Source organism: Lithobates pipiens, unplaced genomic scaffold (assembly GCF_037356315.1).
Source record: "Lithobates pipiens isolate NorthernLeopardFrog02 unplaced genomic scaffold, aLitPip1_a1.2 Scaffold_19, whole genome shotgun sequence".
Taxonomy (NCBI): Eukaryota; Metazoa; Chordata; class Amphibia; order Anura; family Ranidae; genus Lithobates; species Lithobates pipiens.
Genome location: NW_027507764.1, coordinates 516,224,218 through 516,236,385, shown reverse-complemented (window position 1 = coordinate 516,236,385; position 12,168 = coordinate 516,224,218). Strand labels below are relative to the sequence as shown.

Sequence of the window (12,168 nt, the reverse complement as noted above, 5' to 3'; positions counted from 1 at the left end):
TGCCCTTCTCCGGTCCCCCTCCGTGATCTCCCCTGGTCCCCCTGCCCCAGATCTGTCAGGATGGAGAGCGTAGGAAGGAGCTGGTAAATCTGTCATTTACCGCCTCCTTCCTTTTCTGAATGCACAGAGTCAGTGGTCACTGACTATGTCCATTCATAACTGAGCAGAGTAAACAGTGTTTACAATGCTTCAGTTTATGAATGGACAGGAGCCTCTGTCGTCTGGCTATTCATCGTCAGTGCAGCTGAGGCTGCAGAGAAAGGGACTGGGGAATCCTTTGTCTCAAAGGGGAGATGTCCTCACTAAAGCCCTCCGCCCAACAGAGTTTATTAAAAAAAATCATAATCAAGACCTTTCTGACCACGCAGTCCCGCCCCAGCAACCTGACATTCATTAAGACCCTTACAGTCATGCAATATTGTCTCAGCAGCCTGACACTCATTTGAGACCCTTGCAAAACACAATATCGTCTCAGCAACCTCACACTCATCTAGACCTTTGCGACCACACATTCTCATCTCAACAGCTTCACGCTCATTTGAGACCCTTGCAAAATGCAATATCATCTAAGCAACCCCTCACTTGTCCAGACCCTTGCAACCATGCAATATCATCATAACAAATTAAAAAAAAACGCATACTCATCGAGACCCTTGCAATCACGCAATATCATCTCAGTAGCCTGAGACTCACTGAGACCCATGCAACCACGCAATATAGTCTCAAAACAACCTCATACTCATCGAGACCCTTGCAACCATGCAGTATAATCTCAAACGACCTCATACTCATGAGACCCTTGCAACCACGCAATATCATCTCAAATGACCTCATACTCATAGAGACCCTTGCAACCACGCAATATTGTCTCAGCAAACCAGACTGAGACCCTTGCAACCATGCAATATTGTCTCAAAAACAAACCTTCATACTCATCAAGACCCCTGCAACCTAACAATATCATCTCAGCAACCTGACACTCACTGACACCCTTGCAACCATGCAACATCGTCTCCAGTAGTATAAAACACTTAGCGGCACGCACCTACATGCAAATCCGCATGCAAACTAACTTCCAAACACATCTCAGTGGCATACAATCAGCCACACAAACACGCAGCGGCACTCAGTTGGCCATTCATCTGCAGTGGCACGCAGGCCACACATCTTTTCTATGTCTTTCTCCTGAGGTTAGTTAAGGGTTTCTATCCAGCACCAGGTTGGACTTTATTTCCCCAGATAAAATAAAATAGGAGGAGAATAATGTACATTTCGCATCTTCACAAGGGTCAGTCACATGACAGGGGTGAGCCAGTTCATTTCAGGTAAAGTCACACCAGGCCCACTGTCAGACGGTTATCCACCACCTCGATGACTTCCCTCTCACAAAACAACCAGGCACGATACTGGCAGATCTGGACAGGTTGAGAGTTGAGAGTGGAAGGCCCGACACACTCTATCACCTTCCTAGGTGTCACTCTTTCCACACGTGCCATAGCCTGCCCCCTGACAAACTAGTCCATACTAGGACAGTCATCTATGACTTCACCCGGTCACAAGTGTGCACTATGAGGCAGTTACAAACATTACTAGGGATGCTGAACTTCGCAATGAGGATTATTCCTCAAGGACGTCCCTTTATATCACAGCTTTTAGTCTTTCTCACACCAGTGCAAGATCCAGACCAAGACCTCAAACTAGACCAAGCAGCAGTAGCAGACTTAGCTATGTGGGACAAGTTCCTCACCAGCTGGAATGGCATTTCAATGTTCATCCCAGCAGTGTCATCTGAGCCACCATGGATAGTCACCGATGCCGCAGCCTCCACAGGCTTTGTGGCCATTTTTTGGCCGCCACTGGTTCGCTCAACCTTCAGAAATTCTCTTAAATTTCTGCTTTCATCCAGTCTTCGTCACTCTTCGAGCTGTATCCCATCATGGCAGCTGCCCAGGTCTGGGGCCACACTTGAAAAGGACAGACGGTGCTCTTCACCACAGACAATCAGGCCATGGCCAACATCATCAGTAAAGGTAGATCCAAGTCACTCCCCATCATATCCTTCCTGTTTAGGCTCGCGCAGCTGTCACTCTGTCACCAGTTTAATATCTTCTGTAGACATATTCCAGGCAAATGCAAAATTGCAGCTGATGCACTGTCCTATTTCAACCTTACTTTGTTTTTCCAACAGAAGCCTGGAGCCGACCCAACAACTACTCCTGTCTCACCCTGGTTGTTGCTGATGATGGACTGGAGTCGCATCTCACCAATGCAACCCAGCCCATTAATCACTCCTTGACACGCAACACATTGAAGGTCCATTGCACCATTTGGAACACTTAACGCAAGTTTTTGGCCTCCTGCCCTGGAGCAGCGACAGGCGGCGTTAGACACGTCCTAGCCTTCATATCACATTGCCACATACTGCTGGCCCTTTCTCACAATACTATCAGGTTATACCTAGCCGGCATCCAGCATTTCCTGTTCCTACAGGACCCTAGTAACTGTCAGTATTCTCGACCCATGCAGTCAAGTTCCTTTTACAGGGCATAAAGAAGCACCAACACGTAGTCAGTGTCAAACGCCTCCCTTTTATGAGTGCCCTCTTCAGGGACATATCTGAAATCCTTACTCGTTCTTCGTTTGGGGGCTTTGCCTAGCATAGTCATCCAGGTGGCCATCTACCAGGCCTTCTACGGTTTCCTACGACCTAGTGAATTTACTGTCAGCTGCTCGCTTTCTGAACCATTACACTCTTCATCTCACAGTCTGCAAAACGCAAAAAACTGGGCCCGGGGCTGACATCAACCTGTTTCAGACTAACAACGCATGGTGCCCATTGACAGTGCTCATCCGACTACTGTCCCATCTACCCAGCCAATTTGATGGTAGCTCGTTGCTACCCTTTCTAACCAGCCCCCTGAGTGGCAGTTTATCAAGCATGTCAGGATTTTCCTAAGCAACTTGGGCTTCAACCCCAGTCAGTTCTCTAGACATTCCTTCCAGATTGAAGCAGCCTCAGCTGCCTCCCAACGGGAAGTACCAGACCACGTAATCAAGAAACTAGGCCAATGGAAGTCCTCTTGTTTATCCATGCACATCCCAAATCCTGAGGAAGAAATGGCACAAGCCTTCACCAAGCTGGCTCAATAACCACAAGAATCAATTAAGAGTTATTCCACTATCTGAGTCTTTTGCCCCCTTTTCTGGGCATACCGACCAGGCCACCAAGGCACACTTCAGGTCTACTTATGTTGTAAGTCTTGTCGCATGCTTATCACATGATCCACATGTCTCTCGGTCATAGGGCCATGACAATAAATATATATATATTTTTTATATTTTTTTTTTTTTTTTTTTCACAAATATAACCTGAGATTCATATTAATGGGTACTAATATGGAGCTGACCTCTCCCCTCTGTGGTTAAAACAGCCTTAACTATTCGGAAATGGCTTTCCACAAGATTCAGAGCATTTCTGAGCAAAATAAAATTTTTGAGGTCAGGTACTGATGTAAAACATAAAGACCTGGCTCACAATTTGTCTCAAAAATGTTCAGTAGGGTTGAGGTTAAGGCTCTGTACAGACCTCTCTAGTTCTTCCATATCAAATTCATAAAATGATGTCTTTATAGTGCTGGATTTGTGCACAGCAGCACGGTCATGTTGGAACAGAATAGTGCCTTCTGCAAACTGTTGTCCAGCTTTGAATATTATGGCCAAAAGTTTTATGGCTGACTCTTTACTATCTATCTATAAGCTAATTCTACAGTTCGGGCTATAAAAAAAAAAAAAAAAGGCTAAAAATGATTACATCACTCAAAAAAAATGCTTCAAGAACTGACACAAACTGAATTCTCATTATATCAAGCACAAGAAGAAAAATCAATCTAAACTCTTCATTTCTGCATAACTTTTTCTTGGACACCAACTATACCAAGACTGTGGTTTACAGTAAAGTCTGACACAACTGCTGCTTAGAATTGCACTATTTAATCTAAACAATTAAACTGAATCTGAAGCACAAAAACAACTTCACGCCAAAGACAACGTGTCCCTTTCCCAGCTCTAACATGCACGTTTTAGTTTCTTTCAACAGTTATGGTTAAATTGGAAATCACAAGCTTTTATTTTATCATCATCTGAACAGAAGTTGGCCCAGCTGTTTTTAGATCCCTAAATCCCCTGGCTGTAAGGATTCTGATGAGTAGTAGAGTTATCAGCAGTGATCCAAAGTGTGAAATAAAAATGGCTGTCAAACCTCACATGTCCCATGAGCCAATAAGAGTTCACCATCCAATCAAGCATGGGTTTCTGCTGGACCACCATGCAAAGGCCAGGGGAGATATATAACTACAGGTTTACAATAACATTTACTTATGCTTCAATGACATGCATTCATTGCTTTGGATTGCTATAATGCATCCTTACACAATCACGCTGTGCTTGTTTGTTATCCATCAGGGCTTGTTAGACTAGGTCATATATTTTATATATCCCTGTGCTAATGTAACAGGACAATTTGAAAGATGGCATTTTTACCTCAACATTACATTTCTTTCTTCAAGGTTCTCAATCAAACTTCCCGACTGGAGATTCAGCTGTTGGAAAACTCTTTGTCGACATACAAGCTTGAAAAACAGCTCATTCAACAAACTCATGAGATTGTAAAAATTCACGAGAAAAACAGGTAACGTTGTTTTGTTTTGTTCTGTTAATAAATAATGGTAAAAAAGAAAGGAAAAATCTGACTGGGCCAGGTTCGAGAATACAAGGGAGGCAGTATTGAGGTCTGACTAGGAATTATTTTAGAAATAGATTGAACTTACTGCTGGATGATATAAAATTGTGCTTTAAGTATACATAAACTTGTCAATGCATGTTTATTCTTTCTTTCTTCTCCCTATTTTTTGTATGTACTTGAGCCTGTATTACGTTTAAAATAAATAAAATAATAAAAAAAAAAAAGAAGAAAAACAGGTAATGCATTAACATTGTAACAGGCTTGCTTCTAACAAGTGAAATATAAAGTTATATTAAATTATATATTTAAAGTTTTAAAGGTTATATGAATTCTTACTATATTTGTCTGGCTTTGTTGCAAATAACAAAACAATTTTCAAGTAACTTAGAGGGAAACCTATAGATTTGAATTTTTAAGAAGATAGTCAGAAGTATTCCTCTAACAAAATTACATCCAAAATTGGGATATTTCAGTAAAAGTTTTGCCATTCCATGAGGTGCTTTGGATACAATGTGTATTTTAAGGGTTTCCTTTATTTTACTCTTTTCAAACCCAAGATGAACCTTTATCCTAGTCCTAGGGCTATTATAAACTCTAACCCTAGAGCTAACTTTACTGCTTACCCTAATGCCTCGTACACATGATGAGATTATTGGATGAATGATCATCCGCTTGTTTTTGGATTCTAATCACGTATCGAAAATGAAGATGTTACTAAAGTTATGAAATTTTAATATGTCTGAACAAAAATTCTGAAGCGATGTCATGTGTTGTATTTGTATTGTATTTTCGGATGAAAGCTATCCTGATTAACTGCATTATACAGCGGAAGGTTGGCTCCCCTGGGCGAGCCGTCGTAGCTGTACATTGGCCGCTTTAAGAGCACTAGAGGACGCACACGATTTCCACCGGGCACCTGCGATAGCTCCTGAGAGACAGAACGGAGGTCTGTCAATGTAAATAGACAATGTAAATAGACAGATCTCCATTATGTCAGGGGTGAGGAGACTGATCAGTTGTTCCTACTGCTTAGGAACAACAATCGGTCTCCTACCCCAGTTACAAACACTCTCTAGGTAACACACCCCTTGATCTCCCCCTAGTGTTAATTCCTTTCCTGCCAGGGACATTTATACAGTAATCAGTGGCTATTTTTAGCTCTGATCGCTGTATAAATATCAATGGTCCCAAAAAAGTGTCAAAAGTGTCTGATCTGTCTGCTGCAATTTCACAGTCCTGATAAAAATCGCAGATCGCCTCAATTACTAGTATAGTTATAAAAACATCCCCTATTTTGTGTACACTGTAACATTTGCGCAAACCAATAAATATACACGTATTGTGATTTTTTTTTTTTTACCAAAAATATGTAGAAGAATACAAATCGGCGTAAACTGAGGAAGACATTAGGGTTCTTTTTTATTTTTGGATATTTATGATAGCAAAAAGTAAAAAATATTGTTTTTACTTAAAAATTTACGCTTTTTCTTTTGTTTATAGCGCAAAAAATAAAAACGGCAGAGGTTATCAAATACCACCAAAAGAAAGCTCTGTTTGTTTGGGTACAGCGTCACACAACCGCACAACTGCCAATTAAAGCGACGCAGTGCTGTATCCCAAAAATGACCTAGTCATTAAGGGGGCAAACCTTCCGGTCCTTAAGTGGTTAAACATCATCTTTATGTTCAGTAAAGTTGGCTGCTCATTCTTTGTTCTAATACAACAATTCCAATGCTCAGCTTTAAAATGATCAAACATGTGTTAACCTACAAGAGGTTTATGTTTGCCACCTTATGTGTTTTATTTGCTGTGGGTGAGGATGACTCCAAGCCCTGGAAGTTAGAGGTTAGAAGCCACCTGAAATCTGACTCTAGCTGCTGCACCTCCTTGCCTGACCTCATGTAATACATGACACCTCCCATGTGTGCATAACAGTATCATATACAAAAGCCTATAATTAAGAGGACTGTAGACAATTAAAAGTATTTTTGGCTAATATTGGTATTAGTTCTTAAAGCTAAACTCCATGCTGATATATCAAATCCTGTTGTTTGTTAAAAATAATATAATGCATTTTTATATACAACTGGCATAAGTATGTGAATATGCCGTGATATTAGCCCCCCAGCATTACCCGCACAATGAAACTCAGGCTGGGAGAGAAAGAGGGGCATCCCTATTAGCTTCTGATAAATGCACATGTGTTGACTGGGATGGGAAAGCATAGTGATGACTTATTGGTGTGTTGCTGCCTTTAATTGTCCAATCAGCAAGCTGCAGACAGGGAGGTGACAGCACTTTCTTAGCAGGGGCGGAAAGGGGTACATTTGTAACATTTGAAGAAAAGGGTGTCACCCAACAAACTATATTCAAACAGGCTAGCCTTTCTACTATATAGATCTTGGCTGATATAAAGGCCAGATGAGATAATACCATGTATGATCAGCTCAAAGGTTGCCACACATTTTACAATCTGACTGTACAATCTCCTTTAAATCTACCAGCACATCCTGTAGATAGTGAAAGGGAAAACCAAAAATGCATCCAACGATCCACACTGCACACCGGCTACACAGTCACAAGACACAGTCTAATAAAAGAGATATCTCCAATAAACACAATAAAGTTGCAAACAGGATGACAGTGCAGGCCACACAAGGCTATTGACTCATAGGCAATTTATTATACTGCCTTGAATAAATAATGTAATAAGACAAAACCTGCCGGAATACATGGATGTTTTAATGAGCATTTATATTCTGAGTATAAAAAAATAGCTTATAAGCCTTTGGCCTTGTGCGGTCTGCATCTTCTTCCTTGCTGCTCCACAGACTGAAGCAATGACGTGAACCTGCCATTGGAAGCCAAGCATTACTTTGGATACAAGTGGAGGAATCTGGAAACACATGACCCGGGAGGGCCATACAGATGTCAGGATCTCTGAAGCCAGGAAGCACATAAGGCTTTCGGACCTATAATTCTGTAAACGGATGCATTCTCTAAATGTTACTGCCTATTATGGTAGAAGTAAGATTGGGGGTGATTTAATGCATGTGTTTGCAATTGCTCATGGACAAACTTTATTTTGGAAAGTACATGGATCTGTATTGAGACATTAATTTGGAGATATTTCTTACTACTGTAATTTTTTGACAGGCTTGGAGTATGGATTGCTGGATGCACTTTTTCTCCGGATTGTATTTTGTTAAGGGAAAGCTATTTTCCTATACATTGTAATGGACCTGTTGGATTCAATACATATTGATTGGGTAGTTATGTAGGTCTTCATATTAAATAGCTTTGGTAAATCTAAATGAGCTTGTACAAAGATCATATAGTCAGATTGTACTGTGTATAGACAACTTAAGATCTAACGCCACAAAATGCTTGGACTTACTTTAGCTAGCCAAATAACGCCTCTGTGCCTGCCATTATTTATTTTAGCGTTTCTACTGCCTAATTTTATGACTAAGGTCCTCTAACTGCCATTCTTTTATCCAGTAAGACAGACTCCGTGGTCAGTGGTCACAAAAGTGCCATTGTACACTCTCATTGGACTGCACAATGGCACTTGGTAGAGCTTAGCAATACAGTAAATAAGGCAAAGAAAGTAATAAAGTGAAACTAAATCACAGCTGTGTATAGAAGAGTCTTATCTAGCTAATAAAGGTAACACTGTACATCTTGTGGTTCATGTTTGTGGTCAATACTAGCATATATATAAATATATATATATATATATATATATATATATATATATATATATATATATATATATATATAACTATATGCTAGGCTGTATGTTCTCCATGTATACAGTCACATGGTGGAGAGGCACCTGTACTCTTTAATCCATTCCTGCCTGGCATGGGTTGGTCCCTTTAAACTCAATTTAAAGGCACTTTAGGAAGGGAACCTTCCCTGGACACCAATACAGAAGCACCTGGGTACTGCCCTGGGGGACATATATCAATGCATATATCAATGCAAAAAAATGTTTTTAAAACAATCATCTTTAAAGGATCAGTGACCTTAATGATGCTTAAAGTGAAACAATAAAAATGAAATATTCCTTTAAATATCGTGCCTGGGGGTTCCCTCAGTCTGCCTGTAAAGTGGCGCATCTGTAAGAAAAAAATGTAGTTTAAACTAGCTCACGGCTACAATGTATTGCCGGGTCCCGGAGAGACAGGGAGTCACGGGAGGCCTCCCATGGAGGCAGAGCATTTTCCATTTTTGCTATTTTTCAGGTCTGTCGGACAGTATGATTGAGGGTGGATTTACATTGCAGGACACTTTTTTCTTCTTTTTTAATAAAGAATTTGTCAAACTGTCTCTTGTGGTTTTTACTTTGTGGCACTCGAATGGTGAATGAGTAGGGGTACGATGTACCAGATACCCATTCAGATAGGGGGGAGCCAGGATTTGGGGTCCCCTTGTTAAAGGGGACTTCCATATTCTGATAACCCCCCCGCCCGCAGACCCCGACAACCACAGCCCAGGGTTTTCGGGAAGAGGCTTTTGGGGGGAACCCCAAAGCACCCTCCCCATGTTGAGGGCAAGTGGCCTGGTATGGTTCAGGAGGGGGCAAAGCTCGCTTGCCCTCCCCCTTTCCTAGCATGCCAGACTGCATGCTCGGATAAGAGTCTAGTAGGGGTTTTTGGGGGGGGGCACACCATTTTTTTTTTTTTTTGGCGTGGAGTTCCCCTTAAAATCTATACCAGACCCAAAGGACATGGTATGGATTGGGGGTGGGGGGCCATGCTGTTTGTTTTCCTAATTCTGTCATAGGGTTCCCCTCATCCACTTCAATACACTGTATTCTATACTCTGCACTGCACTGTATTATATACTCTGCACTTCACTATATACTCTGTACTGCATTAAGTACAGTGCACTGACTGCACTATATACTCTGCACTGCGTTATATACACTACACTGACTACACTATATACACTACACTGCATTATAAACACTACACTGACTTGACTATATACTCTGCATTGTATTATATACACTACACTGACTGCATGCTCAATCCGCTAACTACCCTGCCTAATCTCTCTCCATTAATTCACACTATACACATGGCCACAATGTAAGCAGCCTTATATAGTGTGGGGCGTGGCCCCTGAGCCATGATTGGTTCAAGGCACCCTGCCTTTGGCCAATCATGGCTCTCACTGTACATTGCGCTGTGATTGGCCAAAGCATACAGGTCAGGTGCATGCTTTGCTAAATCAGCAGTCTTTAATGTACTGCGATCTCGCAGTGCATTATGGGGCACTCCGCGGCGGTCGAACATCCCGCGAGCGCTCCATTTTCTACAAACAAACGAACACCGGATGTTCGAGGCAAACTTACTTTCGACTCAAACATCAGGCCCATCCCTACTACCTAGGAACCTACACTGCGCACTCTCACTAACCAACATTAAGTATGGTGACAACTAGTGGCCAAATTGAGGAAACAACACCAGACCCTCCTATGCCACTATCCTACACTTTTAAAGTTTAAAAGGAGGGCAGATTCACCATCAAATTCACTTGTTATTGATTATTGATATTCAATTGTTCACATATTCTGAACAAGCAGTAAAAGAGCTTTAAAAACAAACCACCGCTGACTTATGTAGCTGCATACAATGTGAAGTAATTAATCTTCAAAATCACGACAGAGATTTGGATGTTGGGTTTCAGTCAGAATCTTAAGGCTTATGACAATATTCTGCTACCTTATAAAGTAAGGGGAGAGGCAAAGTGATTTCAGTGCCTATGTTATATAAATTTTGAAGATGAGTTTCTTCATAATGTCTATAGCTATAGAGATAAATAAGGATGTGTTTTAAAGCTTTTGCCCACACATTTTTTGGGCATAGATTTACTTAAAGTTTCCATCAACACTTAAGCATTCCTGAGGTAAAAGGTATCTGCATTAGTTGAGCTATAACTCCGTCTCTTGCAGATTTACAAAATACACCTTACTTTATGTTGTAGCTAATCATACAATGACATGCATGCAACCCTAGTTCATACATGTGCCTCAAAGTGATAATGAGCTGCTGGAAACAACAGAAATGAACTACCTTGATAACAACTGGCTTTCAGCCTGCTGAAACACTTCTGTACAATCCACAACTATAGTATTTTTTAAAATTAGATGTTGTTATTAAAAAGAAAGAAAATTAAGCTCAAAATATGTTTTATTTCATTTCATTCATTCAATATAATTCCACTTGTTTTAGTTTCCTCTGCAATGTGATTGTTATCATTAATGTCATTCACAGTAAAAGCAGAAGTATATTATTTTTACTTTATTTCATTATGACGTGCTCTCTGTGTAATTTGGATTTTTTTCCATAACAATCCATTTGACACTTTGAAACATTTTGCTTAGAAACTCCCAGAGGTAGGCGTGCTATTGAGGTCTGTGCGATTTTCTGACATAAGTGAAGACAGTATGAAATTAATGGAGTAAAACTGTGATATAGTGATATTGTTTTGCACCGTATTGGAGGGAATAATGTGTTCTCAATATATTTCTCTCAAGAAAATAATCTAATCGGAATAGACACAGCAGAAAAGGGTTGAATAGGAGCAATTGGTTATAAATTAGAAGGATTTAGCCAAGGTTTTGTCTACCAAATAGACTTCCATCTTATATGAAAATGTTACATATTAACTGGTGCCGTCTTTAATTTGAGACTGTTAAAGCAGACCTAAAGTCTCCCACCTAGTCCAATTTTTTAGGCACAATAAAGAAGTATGATTTGGTCAATATTTTTTCTATAGGTAAATTAATTTTGTCAAAGCAATCCCTATCTTGAACAATTTCACTACTGCGTGAATGACTGCCTTTGAGCACTTGGAGGTTGATTTACTAAAGACAAATAATCTGTGAACTTTGCAAAGTGCAATTGCACTCTACAAGAGCAATTGATCAAGAGCCTAGTAAATTAGCAGAACATCTGCTAACTTTAACCATCCAATCATGTGCAAGCAAAAATGCCATTTTTTTTTGCTTGAACATGAGGTATTTGGAACCTTTCTCTATGCATATCCAAGGGTACAGATTGGCTTTAATGGATTCAGCAGGCTATTTGTAACACGGTGGAGGCTAAGGATGAGCCGAACACCCCCCTGTTCGGTTCGCACCAGAACCTGCGAACAGACCTAAACTTCGTGTGAACTTTAGAACCCTATTAAAGTCTATGGGACTCGAACGTTCAAAATCTAAAGTGCTAATTTTGAAGGCTACTATGCAAGTTTCTGTCCTAAAAAGTGTTTGGGGACCTGGGTCCTGCCCCAGGGGACATAGATCAATGCAAAAAAAAGTTTTAAAAACTGACATTTTTCGGGAGCAGTGATTTTAATAATGATTAATGTGAAACAATAAAAGTGTAATATTCCTTTAAATTTCGTACCTG

At 40.5% G+C, this 12,168-nt stretch overlaps 1 protein-coding gene across 1 annotated transcript in view; it reads left to right on the top strand.

Moving 5' to 3' along the window:
- ANGPT1 (angiopoietin 1) overlaps positions 1–12,168 on the top strand; it is a 433,269-nt gene that overhangs the window by 254,387 nt on the left and 166,714 nt on the right. The window contains exon 3 of the mRNA XM_077493172.1: positions 4,566–4,687. Coding sequence (XP_077349298.1) covers positions 4,566–4,687 — 122 coding nt within the window. The remainder of the gene's footprint in view (positions 1–4,565; positions 4,688–12,168) is intronic.